This window comes from Suillus fuscotomentosus (genome assembly GCF_016647785.1).
Source record: "Suillus fuscotomentosus strain FC203 chromosome Unknown F5891scaffold_4, whole genome shotgun sequence".
Lineage (NCBI taxonomy): Eukaryota > Fungi > Basidiomycota > Agaricomycetes > Boletales > Suillaceae > Suillus > Suillus fuscotomentosus.
Genome location: NW_024539516.1, coordinates 153,401 through 172,691, shown reverse-complemented (window position 1 = coordinate 172,691; position 19,291 = coordinate 153,401). Strand labels below are relative to the sequence as shown.

Below are 19,291 nucleotides of genomic sequence, written 5' to 3'. Positions count from 1 at the left end.
CCGCATCAAAGCCTCCATTTACATAATTGACTTGTCCCATAAGGAATAACAGTTCTCCACTAAAGTATCATTGTGATCCAACGAATGAAAAATTGGTTTGCCGTCGACACCGGCATGTCATCCGTAGATGACCGATGATCTATAACGATCGTCATTATTGAGGTCTAGGTCCAGACATAATCGACAAGATCCGCGCGAAATTTGAACGAGCTAATGAAGAAATATCAATATTCGCATTAACAAGTACACGTTAGATATCAAAAAGCTTCCAATAATCAGTACGTATCGATATCACATACACCACCTTTACGACGTGCCCTCCGGGGGCCTGACATGTAAAATAACTCGAGGCAGCTTCTTCGCACTGAGAGAGTCCACAGGCTCACTCTCGGACATAGATGTAGAAGTCAACGAACTACTGGATACAGGCGCTGGTATCTGCGCATCCTTGCCAGGCTTACTAGCTACCTCAGGTGTGCTGCTGTTTCTCGAGAGCTTCTTGCGCTCGCGTAGGGCCCTCGATGTCGCTGGGGCCCAATTCCGTGAAGGTTGTGGCGGGGTTCGGTAGACATCGAGATGAGAGAGCAGCTCTGAGGTACGTGTAAGCCATGGCTCGAGATCGGCGGTTCCTTGCGAAGGGTGCCCAAATTTACGGGACTTGGTGGCTTTCTCGAGCTACAAATTTTGAGTACAGTACAGGGAGACACGTTGCAAGCTGAAATACCTTGATGAGGTTTTCCAAGTCCCACCACCTCTCATCCACTCGCACGGTATCCCCAACGAGTCCACATATATGTGCCATTGCCCCGCTACTCAGCGCACGATCGCTGTACCCGCCTTCGAGCACGCTGACAACGTGTCCACGAGCGTAAATATCGGCAAAAGTGCACGTGTCGAGAGCAAATTGATGATAGAAACTTGTAGGGACCTTTCGGTTATGACGAGACATACTTGGATACTCGTGTTCACCAGCATCAAAACCACAACTGTTTCAACCGTCTACCATGGGGGCTTGGACACGAGATATAATAAACGCACCTGATGAAGACCATGACATCATCGCCTGGTCCGCCGGTACCGTCAAGGAATTGCGATGCTCTCTTCAGCAGCGTCGAATATTGTTCCTTGTAGAGGACTTCCCAAAAGTGTGTTTCGGAGCTGTAAGTTTGCAGATGCATATTCTCGATGTATTGTCCATGTGATCCGTGTATCGAGGTTGACGCGGCTTGAACAAAGGACACCTTACCGTCCTATAATATGCTGCTGAATCACTAGCAACGAACGAATAATAGAAGCGTTCCCTACCTCGCACGGGAAAGAGAGAATATCGTGTATTGAGCCGTAGAATATCTGTGGACCACGAGTTCGAGGAGGTGCATTGGATTCAGAAGGTGACTGTTCAGATTCAAGCGTCTGTCGGTAGGTCTCTTCATTGATTTGCCATACTATTGACTGCGTGCCATTTCCTATCAGAACGTTTAGGTAGAAAGTTCCTGATGAACGACCTTGAACTTGCCATGGTGTAAATCAATATCCAGTATAACGACACGTTGAATTCCGTGTTTGAGGTGTGCTACGAAGCGTATGAGTAAATGGGTACTAATTGAGGTTGGCGAAGCTCACCATGAGCTGCACCAATCGCGACATTGTTTACAAAACAGAATCCAGATGGGGTATCTTCACCACAATGATGGCCAGGGGGTCTCACTGCTACAAATGCTCGTTGAGGGCCGGTAGCTACGACAGAAGGATCTATGCTAGTAGACGCAATGACCGCGTCGACTGCTTGGCACACGGCGCCAATAGCGCCTTGGATAGCATCGATGGATGAGGGACATACTACAAGAATGCATAACATAAGCCTCATAACTAATTCCCCAGACAGACACGTACGATATAGGTCGAGTGGTGGCATCCCCTCCGGCATTTCAGACCCCTTCTTGATGATATTATCTTCGCTATCCCTAGCCCATGCCTTCAAAGTCTGGAGATACACATCCCCGTCTATATCTCCATGGACGTATTTCACCGCAGCGTTATCCAAGAGATCGGCAGTAGCCGTACTTCTTGTGACAGAAATACTTCGAGCTCGAATAAGTCTAGCATCGGATGTAGCGATATCCATCTTTCCGAGTGCAGCAACCAGCTCATCCTCTACGGAAACATTTGCGTCTGAATGCTTCAGAGCACCTTCAGCCTCTTCGATACGCGCTATGGCGGCAGCGAGTCCAATCTTGACGGCGCGTAGACGTTCGGGTCGCTCCACGATGCTCGAGGTATCTCGTGAGCGGATGAATCGGTGCTTTAGACAGTCATCTTGGAGGTATATTTTGACGTATGTTGGAGCTTTTGATGAAGATGGGCGGGCATCTGACTCGGAGGAGACCTGATCTAAAGGTAATGGGGTGCCGATTCCTAGTGGGTCCAAGTCAGCTTCAGACCTAGCTTCTATTTTGATAGTTGAATCGGCCGCTTGGGTGCTCATGCTTTTCGTGACTGTGAAGTGCTGTGAGATCCTGCATATGTATAGTGACGAGAGAATATGTACCTAGTACACTAGATAGATGATCAAGAGCTCATGGAGCGCGCGTTATTTACTTCTGTTTACATTGGTGGGTATAGGTGTTAATCACTTCCAATCGTCCTTGGGCCTAGCCCACGGGTCAGCCTAGCAGCCTAGCTACAACACCCCAAAGTGTACTCCGATTTAACCCGGAAAACAACAACTAAACCTTCCGTCGTGAGACATGACTTGAAAGTGCGTTCACTGGCAACAAACTTATGTCGCTCATATAAATAGTTTGATTGCCGTCGCTAGCGTTCACCGACTTTAAGTTTGAGTTGATTAACTTTCTTGCCCAAACGCGACTTGCTTGTTCAGATGTTCAACGTTCGCTATGCTTCCATGCATGTATGCTTGCCAACTTGAACCCGGGCCGCTGACTCGGGTCACCGCTCGCGCTGTAAGTGCAACAGTTGCTGTAAACAGTTGGTCAACCTGTGTCTCTGCATCAGCCAGCAGGATGATAGCGAGTGCTTCGAGAGACGTTATAGCGTGAGGGAATCTGCGTAGCAATGAACATCGTCTGGGTCACGTGCGTGCCGTTCAGCCGTCGCGTATCTGATTTCCAACTCCGATATGTGCGCACGTGGAAGTTTATTTGCATTTTGTCTCAGAAGCTTTTGCACGAACTGTCACGAAATAGAAAAATAAAGTTGTTACTGAGTATGTCGCTGGCAAAACCAATCGATAATGCGCAGGCTATAAGTACAGCCGCTCAGGACTCGGATTAATATTCACTGTCCGTGTCGTCTTCGTTCAGAATCAAGGTGGCTTGATTTCGCTGCCAGCGTTTTTGTCCCTGGAACTTTCGCTGAATTTTCAGCCCTGAGTTCCCAAGATGGACACCTCCCGTTCTCGCATAGCGAGCGAGACCACCCCTCTGATCCCTGCAGAGGCCTCAAAGCCTAAAACTCCACTTCCAAAACTCCAGTTGGGCATAGTTTTGACGATACAATTCGCGGAAGCCATCGCTTCCACCTCTATATTCCCGTACATCAATCAGGTATGGCTTCTGACTTACAACACTTCGCTTTCGATATGCATTTTTTTATAATTTCCCATTCTCTCAGCTTATCAGAGAACTTGGGATCACTAGGGGTGATGATGCAGCTGTGGGATATTATGCTGGAATCATTGTAGGTCCTAGGATTGTGACTTGCAAGAATGATTTTCTCATAGTCTACTGTTGGACATGCTCAACAGGAATCTCTGTTTTTTGTCACACAGGCACTGACAGTACTGAGGTGGAGTAGGTTGTCTGATCGCATTGGGCGCAAGCCGGTGTTGGTAGTTGGACTCTTAGGTGCTTGCATTTCGATGCTGTGTTTCGGCCTTTCAACAACCTTCTGGAGTCTTGTCATTAGGTGTGTCCTCAACTGAAAGGAGGATACGTCGTGCTGACACGGTTTTTCCAGCCGCTGTGTGTGCGGTGTTCTAAATGGCAACATTGGAGTTATGAAGACCATGTTGGGAGAATTGACGGACTCCACAAATATGGCTCAGGCGTTTTCCTTGATCCCGATCGTGTGGAGCCTTGGAAACTTTCTTGGGCAAGTGAATTGGTTAAATATGGGGGTGTTGGATGATAAAATTTCGTATCAGTCCTTTAATGGGTGGAACGCTTGCGCGACCGCAAGATCATTGGCCCGTATTATTCGCCAATTCATTCTGGAAAAATTACCCATACTTTCTGCCTTGCGCAGTGGCAGCATGTGTGCTCTTTGTGGCCCTTTTCACAATGGTATTCTTCTTAGAAGAAGTAGGTTCTACATATCTGTCGCATCGCACACATACTCACGAGTGGCAGACATTATCAACAAAGCGTCGACCCAAGTTGTCATCAGCCACGCTCGGCGATTCAAGCAGTGAATCACTGCCTCAACAAGCCATGGCAAATGTCTCTTTACGATCTCTTCTAACACCTACTGTTGTTATTCCAATTGCCAACTATACCGTATTTGCTTTCCTTGATATTTCTCGCAGGGCTCTCGTGCCGCTATTCTTTTCGACACCTACCTATCTTGGTGGTCTTGGATTCGATCCTTCATCCATTGGTTCGTGGCTAGCGTTGTTCGGGATCATGGATGGTGTCCTTCAGGCATTGCTCTTCGCCAAACTTGTCGATCGGCTTGGTCCAAAGCGTCTATTCAGTGTGTCAGTATCGTCCTACGCATTGCTCATGGTTGTGTTGCCGATAATGTCCTGGCTTGTACGCGCAAGGGGTGGAGTTGATCATGCAGTCACGTTTGCTTTACTTTGCCAACTAGTTTTGTCAGCCATATGTAGTATGGGACTCGGTGCGTGTTGCAGTGACATCAACTTGTCGTTACAAATTTACCTCAGTACAGGGACTCTCTTGATGTTTATGAGAGCTTCTGCCCCTACGAAGAATACGCTTGGCGCCATCAACGGCCTTGGCCAAACATCCGCGTCGGTAGCTCGTGCCATTGGGCCTGGCTTGGCGACTTCGCTATTTGCTGCATCAAAGGAATACAATCTTCTCGGAGGAAACGCAGTATTCGTCATCTTATTCATGGTGGCTATTGCGCAGAGGTGGTTGGGGTCGCAGCTGCCAGATAAACTACAAGACAGGGATGAATGAAAGGTCAGCATCTATGAATATTTCAGTTCAGCATGTATGAGTACCTCGAAGCTTTAATAGAGTTGTAAGAAATGCGTTAATTCTCATACAGCAAACTATGTTTGACAAAACCACCATTCAAGTGCACCTGATAAGTACTGCCGGATCTCGCGAGATTCGTTGAGCCAATTTCTAGCCACCGACTGCACACACATGCTACCACTTCAAGGACTGTACCGTGCATAGTGTGTACCCTCTAATACCTAGAGCATGAGAAACATTGTCACGAGGATAGCATAGCTTACTGTTCTGGACACTCATGAGGTACCATGCGCGAAACGGCTCAAATCAAGGTTGCACGGAATCATTAGTATCACCAGCATGTCGTTGGAGTAGACGGACAGGTGGAAAAGGATTGGATTCCATAAAAGAAGTCCTTGCGGAGCTATGAACTATCCCTCATCTGCGAGGCGCGAGAACCTTGGAGAAAGAAGAAAAGAATGCGGCGGACAGAGCAGGAGTCGGCAATGAACGATAAACTCCAGATCGCACACCATGGTGGATCCATTATGTGAAGCGGACACGGTGAACTTTCCACGCAATTACCACGGGCTGAACATGTGCATGATCAGTGTGCCCTTTGGAAGGGACACCCAGTAATACGTTGCCAGTCTCCGCATCCTATATCCGGTTTGTCATATGATCGGAACTAGACACTGTGTCATGTATCTGGCGAGATTGTGATAGACCGGACGTATTCCGTTACAGTATGCCCTCGGAGTGGGGCGCCCAGTTCGCAATTAGTCTGTGTCCCATGCCTGGATTGTCCTGTCGTCTGAAGCGGATACGAAGTTTCCAATCGGTTTGATTGTATTAGACCGAACACCCGAACACCACCAGTGTGCCTCGGAGAGAGGCACCCAACGCATCTCCCATTTATATGTCTCACAGCCCGATTGTGCAGTCGGCTGAACTAGAGACGATGCATCTTCCATCAGGAGAGATTACACCAGTGAATGCAGAAGGTGTGTCATCGGAGAGAAAGATTCAAGCCTCGCTAGTACCCGCATCACACATCCGGATGAACCTGACAGGATACATTTTCCATCTGGCGAGACTACAGCAGACATAACGGTATCGATGTGCCACAGGAGAAGGGCACCCAATGCAATGCGGCAGTCTCTGGGTTCTACGCCCGGATCGTTCTGTCGGCTGAGCCAGACACGATCCATATTCTATCAATGTCCAAAGACCCTGCAACAACCCACAAGACTCCAATGATCCCAACAACGGAATATGACTACGCACCATAGAGCAATCTGTGATACACGAAAGACCCCGCAGAAGCGCTGAGCCCTTTCATTAGAGCCAGTGCTTCCAGCCAGATAAGGAATCGTTGCCCATTGAAAAATTCATTGGCTAGAAATGGTTGAAAGGGCAAGGTTTGCGTGTGTCATCCAGAATCGACACGAGTACGGTAGCTCTGCCGGGATGAACTCCTTCATTCATTTTTCCAAACCGGGGACGGCGGAATTAGGCAAGTAAGAACTCTTCAAGGAGCAGAGTTAAAGCGAAGCCCGTGCTTCATATCCTGCAGCGAGGCAAAGGTACTTCTTGCTCCGCGATTTCTTTGTGAGAAAGGTATCAACGCCGGTGACAAGCCAGATGTCCGATGACTGAGCTTACGTAGTAGCAGTCATCCTCGCGTGGAAGATGCATTCGCATGGTGGTCAATGCAGAGCGGTTCCAGTGATGTAGGAATCTGTCCCATCACAGAAAGAAAAACATAGTGATCAATTCCTCGTTATCATGATTTGTCATGATTTCTGCCATGATGCGTCTGTACATATCGTCCAACAGACGTGTTCCTTATGCAGATCTCTAGCAACCACGGCATCAAAAGGCATCGGAGTGGTATACATTCAAACAGGCCGTCGGATTTGCGAGCAAGGGCGTGGACGTGTATTATTGCACAGGCCTGACAAACTAGTGGAAATGTTAAGCTGGATGCCTTGTTTTGTGGATACACGACGAACATGTGGCGCGGTGTGCAGTGCATCGCAGATGTCTTCCAGTGGTCGAGAAGTGACGAGAATACAGAGGTTTTCCAGTAATCTGATTACCCACAAGGACAGCTTGCCGGGAAGCAGATGAAGAATCAGCTGCCGGGGATTTGCGTGACTAGGTGCAACAAGCCCCTCCTGCGTGCATTCGAAGCAGAAGATTCTAGAGCCCCAATCTCAGTAAATCATTCGGCTGTTGCATGGGTAATGACCAACTTGCCTTTTCATGCTGTTCCGAGCAACCATAGGACGCGGGGAACATCTTTCCCAACACTTTCGAGCCAGGACTTGATGTCGGACAGCATGGCTTCCCGAGTACCTGGGAGACAACGCTTGGAGGTGTTCAATTCTAGAATTAGCTGCATACTTCATGTCATTGAAGGCGAGAATCTCTAGTATACGAGTCGTTGAGTATCAGAGAATTCAGAGGAAGTCTAAGCTCTCCGCTTACCCATATGGTGAATAGTCACGGTACAGCAAGCCACTCAAATTGTTACATGAAACAGCTCTGAATCACGGTATCCATTTCAATGGAAACGTCCTTGCCGAGTTGTGTCCCTGTGCGAATGTCTTGATTAGTCTCAGCCCACGATGCGGTCGAATCAACTCACAAAACTTCTTCGAATCAGAGTAAAATAAAGTCTACACACTCGAGCATCTGTTGCGCTGTCTTTCCGTATATCGATGACATGAACGCGATATTGGCCCATTCCTTCTCTTCCTTGACCAAAGAATTGACCTCCATTACTTTCAAAAACAAACAGGACACAGCAACATCGGGGTCCGTCTGATCGAGAATCACCTGTCGCCAAGTTGGGCGAAAGACGAGCGAACCCTAGACGTACAAAGTCATGTACATCTGCAATACGGTCAGAAACGGAGTTGAACACAATCAGAGGTTCAAGAATGGTAGAAGTGTAGATGGATCCTCAGGCTACATGGTCGCTTCTTGGGATGATGGTGGTGTGCAGTGCCTCTGGTGGCATCGGCATTCACAACTGATACAGGTCGGTCTTTTGCTTCAGAAGCACTAGGGCCATTAAGCAGCAAAGGATCCGAACTTGAAGCCTAATACTACTACTGAGGAGAGCCACCGCAGGTTGAGTCATTGTTAGAAGACCAAGCGAAAGGAACCCCGATTGGTATGCTCCAGAACTTGTAAAAGAAGCCCATGGGGCCGTTTGCGAGAACCAGCTCGTGCCATGTGTATGACAGAAGATGGCTGTGATGTTCAATTGTTTGTCGTGAAAGTACTGACAGGCTCGGACACGCTTATATAAAATGAACTTGAACGGGGGTATAGGTGGGAGTTAACGTTGAAACATCGACCAGCTGCAACTAGAACTACTCATTTTTGCCATCGACTCGGACAAATCAAATATTCGACACACCGAGTTGACATCGCTCGTGTTTCACCTATTTCCAATCTTCACAAGCTACGGTTGACCTTCGGACGGTTGGCGAGAGTCAGCGCCATCTCTTGGACTCGGAGTCGTTCTTATTTAAAATGATCAAGTCGCAACAACATTCATCAAGGTTCTGACGATGGACAGATCATTCCTCCTTTCCTGTCCTTGCGAAAACCTGGAAGTGGATGATGTTGAAAAGGAATTTGTTCGCATATGTGATGCATGTGATCATGATTTGCCACCACTGCATGATGAAGCATTGCCAAAATTATGAGCAAACTACCTTCTCTGCGGGCCAGCCTTTCACGAAAGTAGCCGGGGTCCCACAATGCCTTACTACTTGAATCGTTTCTGAGACAGTTTGAATTCTTCAACGTGACCCACATACGAAGGATCCACCTGTGAGTCAACTGGTCAAAGTTCAGTGAATGAAGACCTGTCTGACTTCATGTTCAGAGTCTGTGCTACGTAGGGTCTAAGCACACAGACTCCTGCCACACGTCGAATTCCTGCCTGATTGGGGGTGCGATTCTATTTACACAGTCAGCTATGGTCTTGTGAACCTGTTCATTTCGCCAGTCTTTCGAGAGCCAATCGCTAGTTTGTCTCTCACCATGTCTATACCTGAAAGTTTTACGCTGAAGAATTTATACGATCTCAATGGCTTGATCGCACTGGTGACCGGTGGCGGCACAGGAATCGGCCTTATGATTGCTCGTGGCCTCGCTGCCAATGGTGCCAAGGTGTACATCACTGGTCGACGAAAGGAAGTTCTTGACAAAGTAGTTTTGGAGTGGAATACGACTAAGGGAGATGATATGGGATCTATGATAGCGTGAGATCCTTTGTTTATGCGTTTCGTGCGGGCTGATCAAGCACCATCCATAGGCATGAGATGGATGTAACGAAGAAAGACAGCATTCAGGCTGGTGTAACGAGAATAGCTCAAGCGGATGGAAAGTTGCATATCCTCGTGAACAAGTATGACACCCACTCTCTATTGTTTTGTGACTCACCATGATTGAACGAAGTGCTGGCCAATCAGGTCCTCTCTCCTCTGAGTTGAATCGACCATCGCCGACTGCTCAAAAAGAGGCCGGACCACTCAGTGAATACCTCTTCAACAACGAATCATTCGAGGAATGGAGCTCTCTTTATGCAATCAATACCTTTTCAATCTACTTTGTAACCGTTGCGTTTTTGGATTTGCTCGATAAGGGATCCAAGAATAACGATAAAGAGGGATTCTCTTCAAGCGTTATTAATATCACGAGTATGAGCGGACTCGTCAAGTTTGCACAGAGACATGTGAGCAAACTCAATTTCAATTTCTTGTATCATCGTTAACTCGGGTGCGAAAGTTCTGTTACAACAGCTCAAAAGCTGCTGGATCTCACCTCACCAAGATGCTTTCGACAGAATTTGCTCTTAAAGGGATCAATGTTCGAGTGAACGCTATCGCGCCAGGCGTGTATGAAAGCGAGATGACATACGACACAATTTCAGGACAAGCGGCGACTGATGCGGTCGGTATGCCGGTGTTGTCTATACCAGCGAAGAGGCCAGGAACGTGAGTGAGCTTAATTCATGAACCAGAACGTTCACTGACAGGAAAACGTAACAGTGCTGCTGAGATGGCAGGCACTGCCGTTTATCTTGCATCACCTGCTGGAGCTTATATGAATGGGCAGGAACTTGTTATTGATGGCGGAACCTTGGCTGTGAATCCTGGCAGAGTGTAATATACATTTTCATCAAGGAAGCTATGTACTGGTAACAATTAATACGTGAAGCAACGCATCCCCAATACGGCGAGTACTCACATGTCTAGCACCGGGCGGCCGTGTGTCCAGCATGACCATGCATATTTAATGCTTTTTGCAAAACTCACCCTAATCACAAAGGTGGCACAGGCACTCTTGATTGTCTAAAATGTCCACACATTATGATTGCATCGTGGTCGGGGGCGGCCATGCAGGTTGCTCGGCAGCCCTTGCCGCTGTTGAGGCAGGTTGTACCTCTGTCCTCATCGTCGAAAAAGCCCCACGCGATTGGGTCGGTGGCAATGGCTACTTCACAGCAGGTGCGCATAGAACAGTCCACGGGGGACTACAAGATCTCCTCCCAATCGTGCGCAATGTCACGCCAGAGCAGGCGTCCAAGATCGACGTGGATCCCTACACTGTCGAGGACTTTATCGGGGACATTAAGCGCCTTGGCCAAGATAAGCCAGACACTAAGCTGGTGAAGTCCATGGTGGAATCCTCGAGAGAAGCAGTTGAATGGCTTGCGCGGATGATAGATATTCCGTTCATTCTGTCATTCCACCGCCAAGCATACGAGGTACATGGGAGGCAAAAGTTCTGGGGTGGTATGGCACTCAGTACTGAGGATGGCGGAAAGGGGTTAATAAAGGCCCATATGAAGGCACTAGAGAAGGCCGGAGTGGAGATTTGGTTCGAGTCTCCTGCCGTCAGGCTCAGGGCTGAAAAAGGAACAACAACGGGTCTTGTGGTTCAGATAGACGGCAAGGAATTGGATCTCTCAGCCTCTTCAGTAGTGCTGGCAGCAGGTGGTTACGAATCTAGCTCAGAGCTCCGGGCTAAACATCTTGGTACCGAATGGGAAAAGGCACACGTACGTTGCAACAGCTGCTCGAGGAACCTTACATAACAACTGAAATAACGTACAGGTCAGGGGCACTCCTTACAATACGGGCGACGGCTTTGCCATGGCCCAAGCTGTTGGTGCAAAACTTATTGGAGATTGGGCAGGATGTCACAGCACGTGTTGGGATGCAAATGCGCCAGCAGACGCAGGCGACAGGAAGCTCAGCAATCAATTCACAAAGTCAGGTTATCCCCTCGGTATCATGGTTAATATCTATGGCCAACGTTTCGTCGACGAAGGGCAGGATTTCAGAAATTTCACATATGCCAAGTTTGGGCGACAAATCCTCCTTCAACCGGAAGGGTGTGCATTTCAAGTGTGGGGTGCAGACATGGTTCCATTTCTCCGGAAGGAGGAATATGGGGATGAGATCGTTGAGAAGATCTGTGCTAGGAACATGGAGGAGCTTGCAGACAAGCTGCTTGAGAAAGGACTCAAGGATAAAGAGTGTTTTCTCAAGACAGTGCACGATTTCAACGCGGCAGTCCAAAGTCATCGAGCTGAACATCCAACTCTTAGATGGGACCCCACGGTCAAAGATGGACTTTCCACTCAGTCTACCACGGAAGCACTGCAACTTCCAAAATCAAACTGGGCACTGCCGATCAATCAGGGACCCTTCCTAGCGGTAAAAGTCGCGTGTGGTATCACTTTTACCTTCGGCGGGCTCGCTATAGATCCGGACACCGCTGGCATACTGTCGAAAGAGACAGATGCACCAATAAAAGGCCTTTTCTGCACGGGTGAAATGGTTGGTGGTTTGTTTTATGACAACTACCCCGGAGGTAGCGGACTGACTGCTGGGGCTGTGTTCGGACGTAAAGCGGGGGGACAAGCAGCCAAGCTCGCTGGGAAATCAGTGAAATAAGAGGTACGGGAGGGTTTTAATGTGACCTGAGGAAGAAAGAAGGTGATATGAAAGTGCAAGAAAGCGCGGAACGGGTGCCATTAGCCAAAACGGACGAAAAAAGGTTCAGGATGCTGCGAGGGGTGACGAGAAAAGTTGGGGCAGTGCCAGTGCAGGACAAAAGCTATTGGAAAAAATGTTAGATAAAAATTTATCAAGGGGAAGCAATGCAGCTAATGCAGGTGGTGATGATGCTATGCTAGAACACATTAATGTTCCCCCACTGCGCCAGCCTAAACAGCTCACCATATTTGTGAAGATCCAAACATCAAATTGGAATTTCATCAGGCTTGTTCGACAGTCACGTCACGTCAAAATAAAATACCGTGACATGAAAGCCGAATGTCGAACTTCCGGCATCCAATATTGAAATCCAAGTATGCCTCGCCGTCGACCGTCATCTGGTAAGAGTAATTCTCGCTCGAAGGCACGGCCAGTGGATCGCAAGGATGGTAAAATAAAACGGTGGAATAAGGCTTCTGATATTGAGTTAGACGAAGAGGACCAATGTACGTTGTCATATCCCGAAAATGATTCCATGTTGAAGACTATCATCATCTTAGTCCATGCGTCCAGGGATAAAATTCTTTTGGATGAAGATGGAGATGTCGAGGATGAAGACGGGGATGAAGACGAAGTGTTTGCTCTTGAAGGGGTATCAGACGAGGATTCAGAGGAAGCTGAAGGAGACGAGGACGAGGACGGACTTGCGCATGCTGAAGATGACGACGACGAAGAAGATGCAGTTGTCACCAGGAGAAAAACCAAGTTGAGGAAGGCCTCATCTCCAGATACCGGATCTGAGGATGAGTCCTGGGGCCGAAGCAAGTCAGCGTATTACTCCTCTAATGCCGCCCAGATTGACTCAGGAGACGAGGAGGCAAATGAACTAGAGGAACAGGAAGCACGTAAACTTCAGCTGAAGGCTCGGGACGCTATTGACGAGGGCGATTTTGGATTGGGTGAAGGTCTCGAACCAGCATCCGATGCTGAGGTTGAGTACGTAGTATCATTCGTTTGTTATCCGTGGCTTACATTATTTTCAGAGATTCATTAGAGGAACAATCACGGCCCCTAATCGACGCATCCTCAAATGACAAGACGACCATCTTGCAGCACCTGGAAAGAGAAAATCCAGAGGCTCTTGCCTTGGCCCGTGACTGGGATGATACGGCCCGTAATCTCATCGAAATACAAGCAAAAATCGCCGCGTGAGTTTTCATAACACCTCTTTCCAACATTCATACTCAACATTTGTTTAGAACATCGGAGAAAGAAACCGACGGAATTGAACTCGGGCTTCTGCACGTATACTACCGTCAGTTCTCACCTCCGGCTTATCTTGTGACGCATCCAAATCTCTGACCAACCAGTTCTTTTTTTACATTACAGAGGCTCTCCTGACCTATGCCACTACCCTCGCATTTTATCTTCACCTTCGCTCCTCGAATAAATACGCAGGTCGTCCTCTACTCCTGAGACAGCACCCTGTCCTAAATCGCTTGCTCACTCTCAAACAATCACTCATCATGTTAGAAAATTTGGGCGTTGGCACTGATCCGCAGGAAGAAGAAGACGAAGAAGAAGACGAAGACGCATACGACGAACCAGGATCTGACTTGTGGAGCATTCTAATGGCGAAGGGTCTCGAATCTAACGAACTTACAGATTTATTGATGGACGCCGAGAAAAAACCCGGAAAGGCGTCCAAGAAAGAGACGATCGAAGCTAACCCTTCCAAGAAAAAACGCAAGACTTCCGATGATAAAAATGGACAGCCAATCTTCGACCTTGTCGAGCCAGACTTTGAGGCAGCCTCGACTTCCGCAAAGAAGAAGCGTTCGGCTCCCGCTGACACCGGTAGCACAGACGCATTTGGTGAATCCACGTTCCTACAACACGCTGACGCCACGGACAAACAGGCACGCAAGAAGAGCTTGCGTTTCCATGTGTCACGGATTGAAAGCGCTACTGCACGGCGTCAGAACGCTCGTATCAATGCGGTGGGCGGTGATGATGACATTCCTTACCGCGAACGAAGGAAAGAAAAGGAACAGAGAATGGAGAAAGAGCGGCAGCGCAAGGCCGGAACATTGGGGATGGGCGGAGATGACCTGGATGGTGTGGATCCCGAAATTACTGATGCAAGCAACCGCGGCAAAAAGAGACGGAGAGATGTTGATGTTGAGGACGATGATGATAGCGACACGGCTGCAGCACATGGCTATTACGAGCTCGTAAAACGACAAGCCGCGGACATGAAGAGCAAGAAAAAGACGGACTATGAGGAGGTTCGGGCGGCCGAGCGGTAAGCCCCAGTTTTCATATATCACGGGACTTTCTCATCTGATCCTCATAGACTCGTCTCTGATCAACATGATGAGACATCTGGCCCGCGCTCGGTCACGCGAGCCATCATGAAAAATAAGGGACTAACGCCGCACAGGTCAAAGAGTGTACGCAATCCCCGTGTTAAAAAACGCCAAAAATACGAGCAAGCCAAAAAGAGGGTGTCATCACAACGTGCTGTTTACAAAGGTGGTATTGGCGATGCCTCGAAATATACAGGCGAGCAGTCTGGTATATCCAAAGTTATCAAGAGCGTCCGCCTGGGATAAAGGGTATCACTATCTGGAATATATCCTGCTACAGTACATCGTACTATTTAGACAACATGGCGAAACCAAATGGGAGGCTCGAATAACTACATAATCGAAAATGTGAGTCCATGGATGCAGAAAGGGCTGGGAGGGGAGTAAACAATCATCCGTATAAGGGCTTAGGAGACCGCAAGTAACCGATCTCCAAAAACGAAAATAATAAAGGGTGTAAAGCCTAGAATAACGCTTTAAATCGACATGTACTAGCGCACTATGCATAAGCCTATCACCTCGGGAATTAAAGAAAAGGGCTCACCGTATTTCCATGGTGCTTGCCGTTGCCATTGGTTAGCGCGTCGACGCTCATGATCTCTGCTTGGAAGGCACGAGAAGATGGGCTGACAGCGCTAGCCATTTCGTGGAAATTATTCGGACCCTTTTGCAGCGCAGCGTCATACTCGTGGCTGATCTCCTTCGCATGTGCCTTTGTCTCTTCATAAGCATAGCTGTATTGTTCCAATGCCTTGATGCACTGAAATACTTCGGGACGGCCTAGCCGAGCAAGAAAATTTCCTGCGTTGATACAGCTGACATGCATGACCGCAGGGTCCAATTTCTGAACGGAGTTAATTGAGATGGTGGTACTTTTAAAGACAAGCGTACCAAATAGCCATTTGAAGTAAGTACTCCAGCCTTGGAAAAAAATCAGCGGTGGTAATTCGCCAAGCTGTAGTCACTCACGAGCGCCGCGATGCGTAAGGATGCTTGCAGAGCTTCTTCCATGACTTTACGTTTTGCAATCTCCACTTGATTGATACTACTTGGCGTGAAGGCGTCGTCGCGGATACCAAACTCATCCATCGCAAAGAAAAGGGCTACCCAAGTGACATGATACTGAGCATCGCTTGCACCTGAAGACTAGTTTAGCAGACTCAACACGATGAGAAGATATCGATTACTCACATGCAGAGACCGCAGATACGAAATCCCAATTAGCCTCCAAGTTAGGTGGCACACCGACCTTGGACAAATGAGCATCTCTCCATTTGCTTAGATCCGAGATGTACGACAGGACAGAATCAAGGGGGATGCCATCTTGATCTGTAGATGGCCTCCAGAGTTGGCGAGCAATTGTCCGTGAGATCCGAGCAAGGGCGTGTGCGGCTTGATAATACCCCTGATAAAGCGTAAGTGCGCATCTAAAGATACCAGTTAGAGTTTACCAACCAAAAACTAAGCATGATGTGAGTATCATGAGCGTTCGCAGAACACGACCCTGAATCTCACCTCCAGTTGTTCTCTAGGGGATGGAGCCGTGGGGTCGGTGGTTTCCTGGGCATTCTGATCAGCAGTATAGAAGTCAATGTCGTAGTCGTCGTCATCGCTACATGGGCGGATATTAGTGTTCGATGGAGAAAAAATATCGTTAAACTTACAGCATAGGCTTCCGGCGGTAATAAAAAGAGGAGAATGCATCCGACAGACAAGCCATCCACCAAGCGAAAATCATGGTACCGCGCGCCTCGGGATCTTTGATAAGCACCATCACGGATTTGTGATTGATCTTCAAGTGATTTTCTGAGAATGAATCTTTTGGATGCAATCATTCTACTTACCTGTAATCCAAGTAAGTTACGTATTCCACTAGTGAGCCAGAACCCGTGGAAGCCTGCTCCCTGTCAGCCGCAGGAGTGAAAACAATTAGATCAATATTACCGTTGTCAAGTCGTGGGTCCTCTATTGCATAATGATGAGCAAACGCAAAATCGGCAAAATAAAATACGTACGACATTGCAAAGGTTCGATCAGCAACGAGATGACGACATGATTTGTGTTTGGTATGCGGTGGACTTTTAACGACTCAGCCAGCTCTCGGGTGCGGTTGATGAGCGCTTTCGCGAGTAGGCTTTGTCCACCATTTCTATCGCGATCTGCTACCAGAAGAGGATGTTCAGAGAATTTTGCACCCCAGGCAAGGACAGTTGCGATAAGGGCAGGGTGTAATGGTTCGTCCTGCTTTGCGATCACTGGCCTTTGTTGAGTCGCCTGAAGATTTAGGCGCGCGCGAAACTGTAAGGGGTTGAGAAGAGGAAGACGGGTATGGACTATCTGGAAATAAACTTCAACTAGGTCAAGGGCGAACCTGTCATGAGAAGCAAAACCGGACGGATCAGTAACAGCCTATTAGGAATGGATCGATACGGCAAATGAAAAGGAACTGTAAAGCCACTTCGAAGAGGCTCCTCAGTAACCATCATGGAACACGATAACACTTGACGTACACCGCGATAATTTCGATCGTTTACGTAATGTGAGAGGAAAAGGGGCATACGCAACGTACTCTGCTCGGAAGGCTTCATCTTCAAGTTTGGATGCCATGTCTCCCCATGCGGCATAGCCTGATGATCGTGATTTGAACATGAATGTGGAATCGCTGACGTGGCTAGATAAGTCAGCCAGGCGACGCGAATAGAATACAGTATCCACCTTTCCGGCGCAGCAAACAGGTGATGAAGAAGCGTTGGAGTAGTGGATTGCATGCTGAGACCACCATAACTTTGAATGCGCCCTGAATTCCATGGACCAAATGCGGCTTTGAACCAGGGGGGCGTGTTATGCTCAGAAATGGGTGATGAACTGTTGGCAAATGTTAGACGAGGAATCAAAAAAACTATAGCTTCATACCCAGCAGATACAGGAGAGGTGCTGAGTGGCGAGCAGGCAAGGCAACGGCAGCGACGAAGAGATGGAAAGATCGACAATCGAACATCAGAGATACGAGACGAGATAGGAGTGCCCAAAGCTAACCTTGAGCTTGTTGATGTATTTCTCGGCCTCCGGGCGGCAGCGCTACGCTTCTTTTCGCTGGTCGCTTGTTGGACGAAATGGCTAGATAACGGGTCGGCTCACGGCTTAACAATTCAATATAGAAAGACACTAACGTGCAAGGATAATTCTTAGACAAGCAGTGCTGATGTTTATCTTCAGAACGTTGCAGTTAAGCATATAAGGAAAACGTAATCACCTGGCACTGAAATAATGAAGAATAAATGAGATAATTGTCAGCAGGGTTGCTTAAATATTACCCACCTTGTCTTCACCAGGGAGTCTATTGCATTTAACCTTTCGGGACCTGTGGTGATGGGAGTGAATAAGTCTGCAGACGCCGATCACCAGCATGCTGCGCAAACCTGCAGGCATCACACGCGGTGTTTTGCTTCCTTGGAGGCGGAAGGGTCTTGGCTAACTCATGGATCTGATTCTGAACAGATTGAGTTGGGAGAATGAGGCCTTGGGGAGGTGTGATGTTGTGAGAATTGAGAGTTAATGATCGATTCGAAACGAATTTACCAGGATGCGAGAAGGAGTGACCGTTATCACTGCGAACATGGTCACTGTTCTGCATATTATGATGGGGTGGTATAGACTGATATAATTAAGAGAAATAACAGGAGGACAAGGAGGAATGATTTGTATTGGGCCATCCGTGTACTTATAATACCATAAGTCATAATTCAGCCGTAATAGGGATATTGGCAGCGAAATTCCAAATTGATTTATCTTCCTTTTTCGGAACTGAGTTTAGTTACAAATTCTGTTGATTCGGCAAGAAAGACTTCGTTTTTGGATAAGACAGATTATGACAAAGTAAAATACAAACTCCGATCAAGGAATTGCCGGCACCGAAGTCCAGACTCTCACGTCGGCTCCAAGTTTTCAGTCTTGTGCTCAAACCATGGTCAAAGTCGAGATCGTAGAAGAAAAAGACCCACAGTCCTCGGGCAACTCGCCCTATGCCTCATCCTCATCTTCACGTCATTCTTCTCAAGAATCAATCTCTTCAATCTCTTCTGAGCTCTCTGCAGAAGAAAATTTGTATGACCGCATAAGCGCATTGGTAGACATAGTCCCCCCAACTACCAGACACAACATCTCTACCAAGTTTTCAAGTGCTGCATCGTTCGTCAGGATCAGCGGAAAAGTCATTGGTAACATCGTCTGGGTAGTCACCACTTCAGCCCTCCTCGTAGGGCTCCCCCTTGCGCTGAGTTTGGAAGACGAGGCAAAGATAGTAGCGCAGGAACGCGAAATGATTGCGCAACAGCAAGGTGCTCAGCAGGTAAGTGTTATTATATTCTTCTATCACCTTGATATGGCTTGTTTACTGATTCTTAATGCTTATAGATGCTTTCGCCAGGATCAGCTTACCCACCGCCACCGGGCTCAAATCAGGCACCTCAAAAGGGCATCGTTCCGCCCGGCTTCTGATCGAAAGCCAGCCTGTTTTCAAGCTGTTCTTTCACCTTGTCAGCAGTTACAAGTACTCAGATACTTTATGCACACGTGTACCTTATACATAATTCTCTCGCGTTCCGCAGTATCCGCGTCGCCGGCAGCAGAAACCACATCGTGTGTTGCAGCGAATTGTCACCCACGTGTCATTCGATCATGCTATAATAAAACTCTACTCAGTTCATTAAGCAGTTCACGCCCGTAT

General features: G+C 47.9%; 7 protein-coding genes across 7 annotated transcripts; 5 read left to right on the top strand and 2 right to left on the bottom strand.

Annotated features, from left to right (window-relative positions):
- Positions 1–200: 200 nt before the first annotated feature.
- Positions 201–2,550, bottom strand: F5891DRAFT_1002384 (arginase deacetylase). The gene is made up of 7 exons (XM_041360245.1): positions 1,894–2,550; positions 1,624–1,839; positions 1,517–1,573; positions 1,306–1,466; positions 1,039–1,250; positions 725–986; positions 201–675 (listed from the first exon to the last, which is right to left on the bottom strand). The coding sequence occupies exons 1-7, from the start codon at positions 2,483–2,485 to the stop codon at positions 307–309; spliced, it is 1,869 nt and encodes a 622-aa protein (XP_041232025.1). The 5' UTR covers positions 2,486–2,550; the 3' UTR covers positions 201–306.
- Positions 2,551–3,224: 674 nt separating this feature from the next.
- F5891DRAFT_1169678 (MFS general substrate transporter) lies at positions 3,225–5,165 on the top strand (the record flags this gene model as incomplete). The annotated part of the gene is made up of 8 exons (XM_041365495.1): positions 3,225–3,566; positions 3,634–3,699; positions 3,767–3,927; positions 3,979–4,125; positions 4,166–4,322; positions 4,371–4,713; positions 4,831–4,860; positions 4,912–5,165. Exons 1-8 carry the CDS (start codon positions 3,402–3,404, stop codon positions 5,163–5,165), a joined length of 1,323 nt encoding a protein of 440 aa, XP_041232024.1. The 5' UTR covers positions 3,225–3,401.
- A 4,065-nt stretch (positions 5,166–9,230) lies between these two features.
- On the top strand, positions 9,231–10,358 carry F5891DRAFT_941547 (uncharacterized protein; the record flags this gene model as incomplete). Its single annotated transcript, XM_041374349.1, has 5 exons — positions 9,231–9,451; positions 9,505–9,597; positions 9,648–9,924; positions 9,978–10,186; positions 10,241–10,358. The coding sequence occupies 5 exons, from the start codon at positions 9,231–9,233 to the stop codon at positions 10,356–10,358; spliced, it is 918 nt and encodes a 305-aa protein (XP_041232023.1).
- Positions 10,359–10,438: 80 nt separating this feature from the next.
- Positions 10,439–12,422, top strand: F5891DRAFT_1002363 (uncharacterized protein; the record flags this gene model as incomplete). Its single annotated transcript, XM_041360244.1, has 2 exons — positions 10,439–11,253; positions 11,309–12,422. Coding segments are annotated over exons 1-2 (1,546 nt in total), but the record flags the coding sequence as incomplete, so codon positions are not given.
- Positions 12,399–14,951, top strand: F5891DRAFT_468085 (Sas10 C-terminal domain-containing protein). Its single transcript, XM_041371926.1, has 6 exons — positions 12,399–12,702; positions 12,757–13,192; positions 13,240–13,404; positions 13,456–13,511; positions 13,586–14,501; positions 14,553–14,951. The coding sequence occupies exons 1-6, from the start codon at positions 12,573–12,575 to the stop codon at positions 14,809–14,811; spliced, it is 1,962 nt and encodes a 653-aa protein (XP_041232021.1). The 5' UTR covers positions 12,399–12,572; the 3' UTR covers positions 14,812–14,951.
- Positions 14,952–15,091: 140 nt separating this feature from the next.
- F5891DRAFT_1137468 (uncharacterized protein) lies at positions 15,092–18,249 on the bottom strand (the record flags this gene model as incomplete). Its single annotated transcript, XM_041364832.1, has 18 exons — positions 18,145–18,249; positions 17,985–18,084; positions 17,884–17,926; positions 17,736–17,770; positions 17,602–17,682; positions 17,479–17,499; positions 17,281–17,430; positions 17,135–17,227; positions 16,581–16,936; positions 16,510–16,530; positions 16,410–16,462; positions 16,230–16,357; positions 16,081–16,177; positions 16,021–16,026; positions 15,757–15,970; positions 15,535–15,704; positions 15,457–15,486; positions 15,092–15,409 (listed from the first exon to the last, which is right to left on the bottom strand). Exons 1-18 carry the CDS (start codon positions 18,197–18,199, stop codon positions 15,092–15,094), a joined length of 1,971 nt encoding a protein of 656 aa, XP_041232020.1. The 5' UTR covers positions 18,200–18,249.
- Positions 18,250–18,392: 143 nt separating this feature from the next.
- F5891DRAFT_1161533 (mitochondrial import translocase subunit Tom22) lies at positions 18,393–19,274 on the top strand. The gene is made up of 2 exons (XM_041365259.1): positions 18,393–18,913; positions 18,979–19,274. The coding sequence occupies exons 1-2, from the start codon at positions 18,530–18,532 to the stop codon at positions 19,060–19,062; spliced, it is 468 nt and encodes a 155-aa protein (XP_041232019.1). The 5' UTR covers positions 18,393–18,529; the 3' UTR covers positions 19,063–19,274.
- The last annotated feature ends 17 nt before the right edge of the window (positions 19,275–19,291 follow it).

Bases quoted from the DNA above. Each gene is read 5' to 3' on its own strand.
- F5891DRAFT_468085 (XM_041371926.1), top strand. From the start codon at position 12,573: ATGCCTCGCCGTCGACCGTCATCTGGTAAGAGTAATTCTCGCTCGAAG. The intron at 13,193-13,239 runs GTACGTAGTATC...CATTATTTTCAG, and splicing joins GCATCCGATGCTGAGGTTGA to AGATTCATTAGAGGAACAAT. The intron at 13,512-13,585 runs GTCAGTTCTCAC...TTTACATTACAG, and splicing joins GCTTCTGCACGTATACTACC to AGGCTCTCCTGACCTATGCC.
- F5891DRAFT_1161533 (XM_041365259.1), top strand. From the start codon at position 18,530: ATGGTCAAAGTCGAGATCGTAGAAGAAAAAGACCCACAGTCCTCGGGC. The intron at 18,914-18,978 runs GTAAGTGTTATT...TAATGCTTATAG, and splicing joins AACAGCAAGGTGCTCAGCAG to ATGCTTTCGCCAGGATCAGC.
- F5891DRAFT_1002384 (XM_041360245.1), bottom strand. From the start codon at position 2,485: ATGAGCACCCAAGCGGCCGATTCAACTATCAAAATAGAAGCTAGGTCT. The intron at 1,251-1,305 runs GTAGGGAACGCT...AGCATATTATAG, and splicing joins TTCTCTCTTTCCCGTGCGAG to GACGGTAAGGTGTCCTTTGT. The intron at 987-1,038 runs GTGCGTTTATTA...CGGTTGAAACAG, and splicing joins GATGTCATGGTCTTCATCAG to TTGTGGTTTTGATGCTGGTG.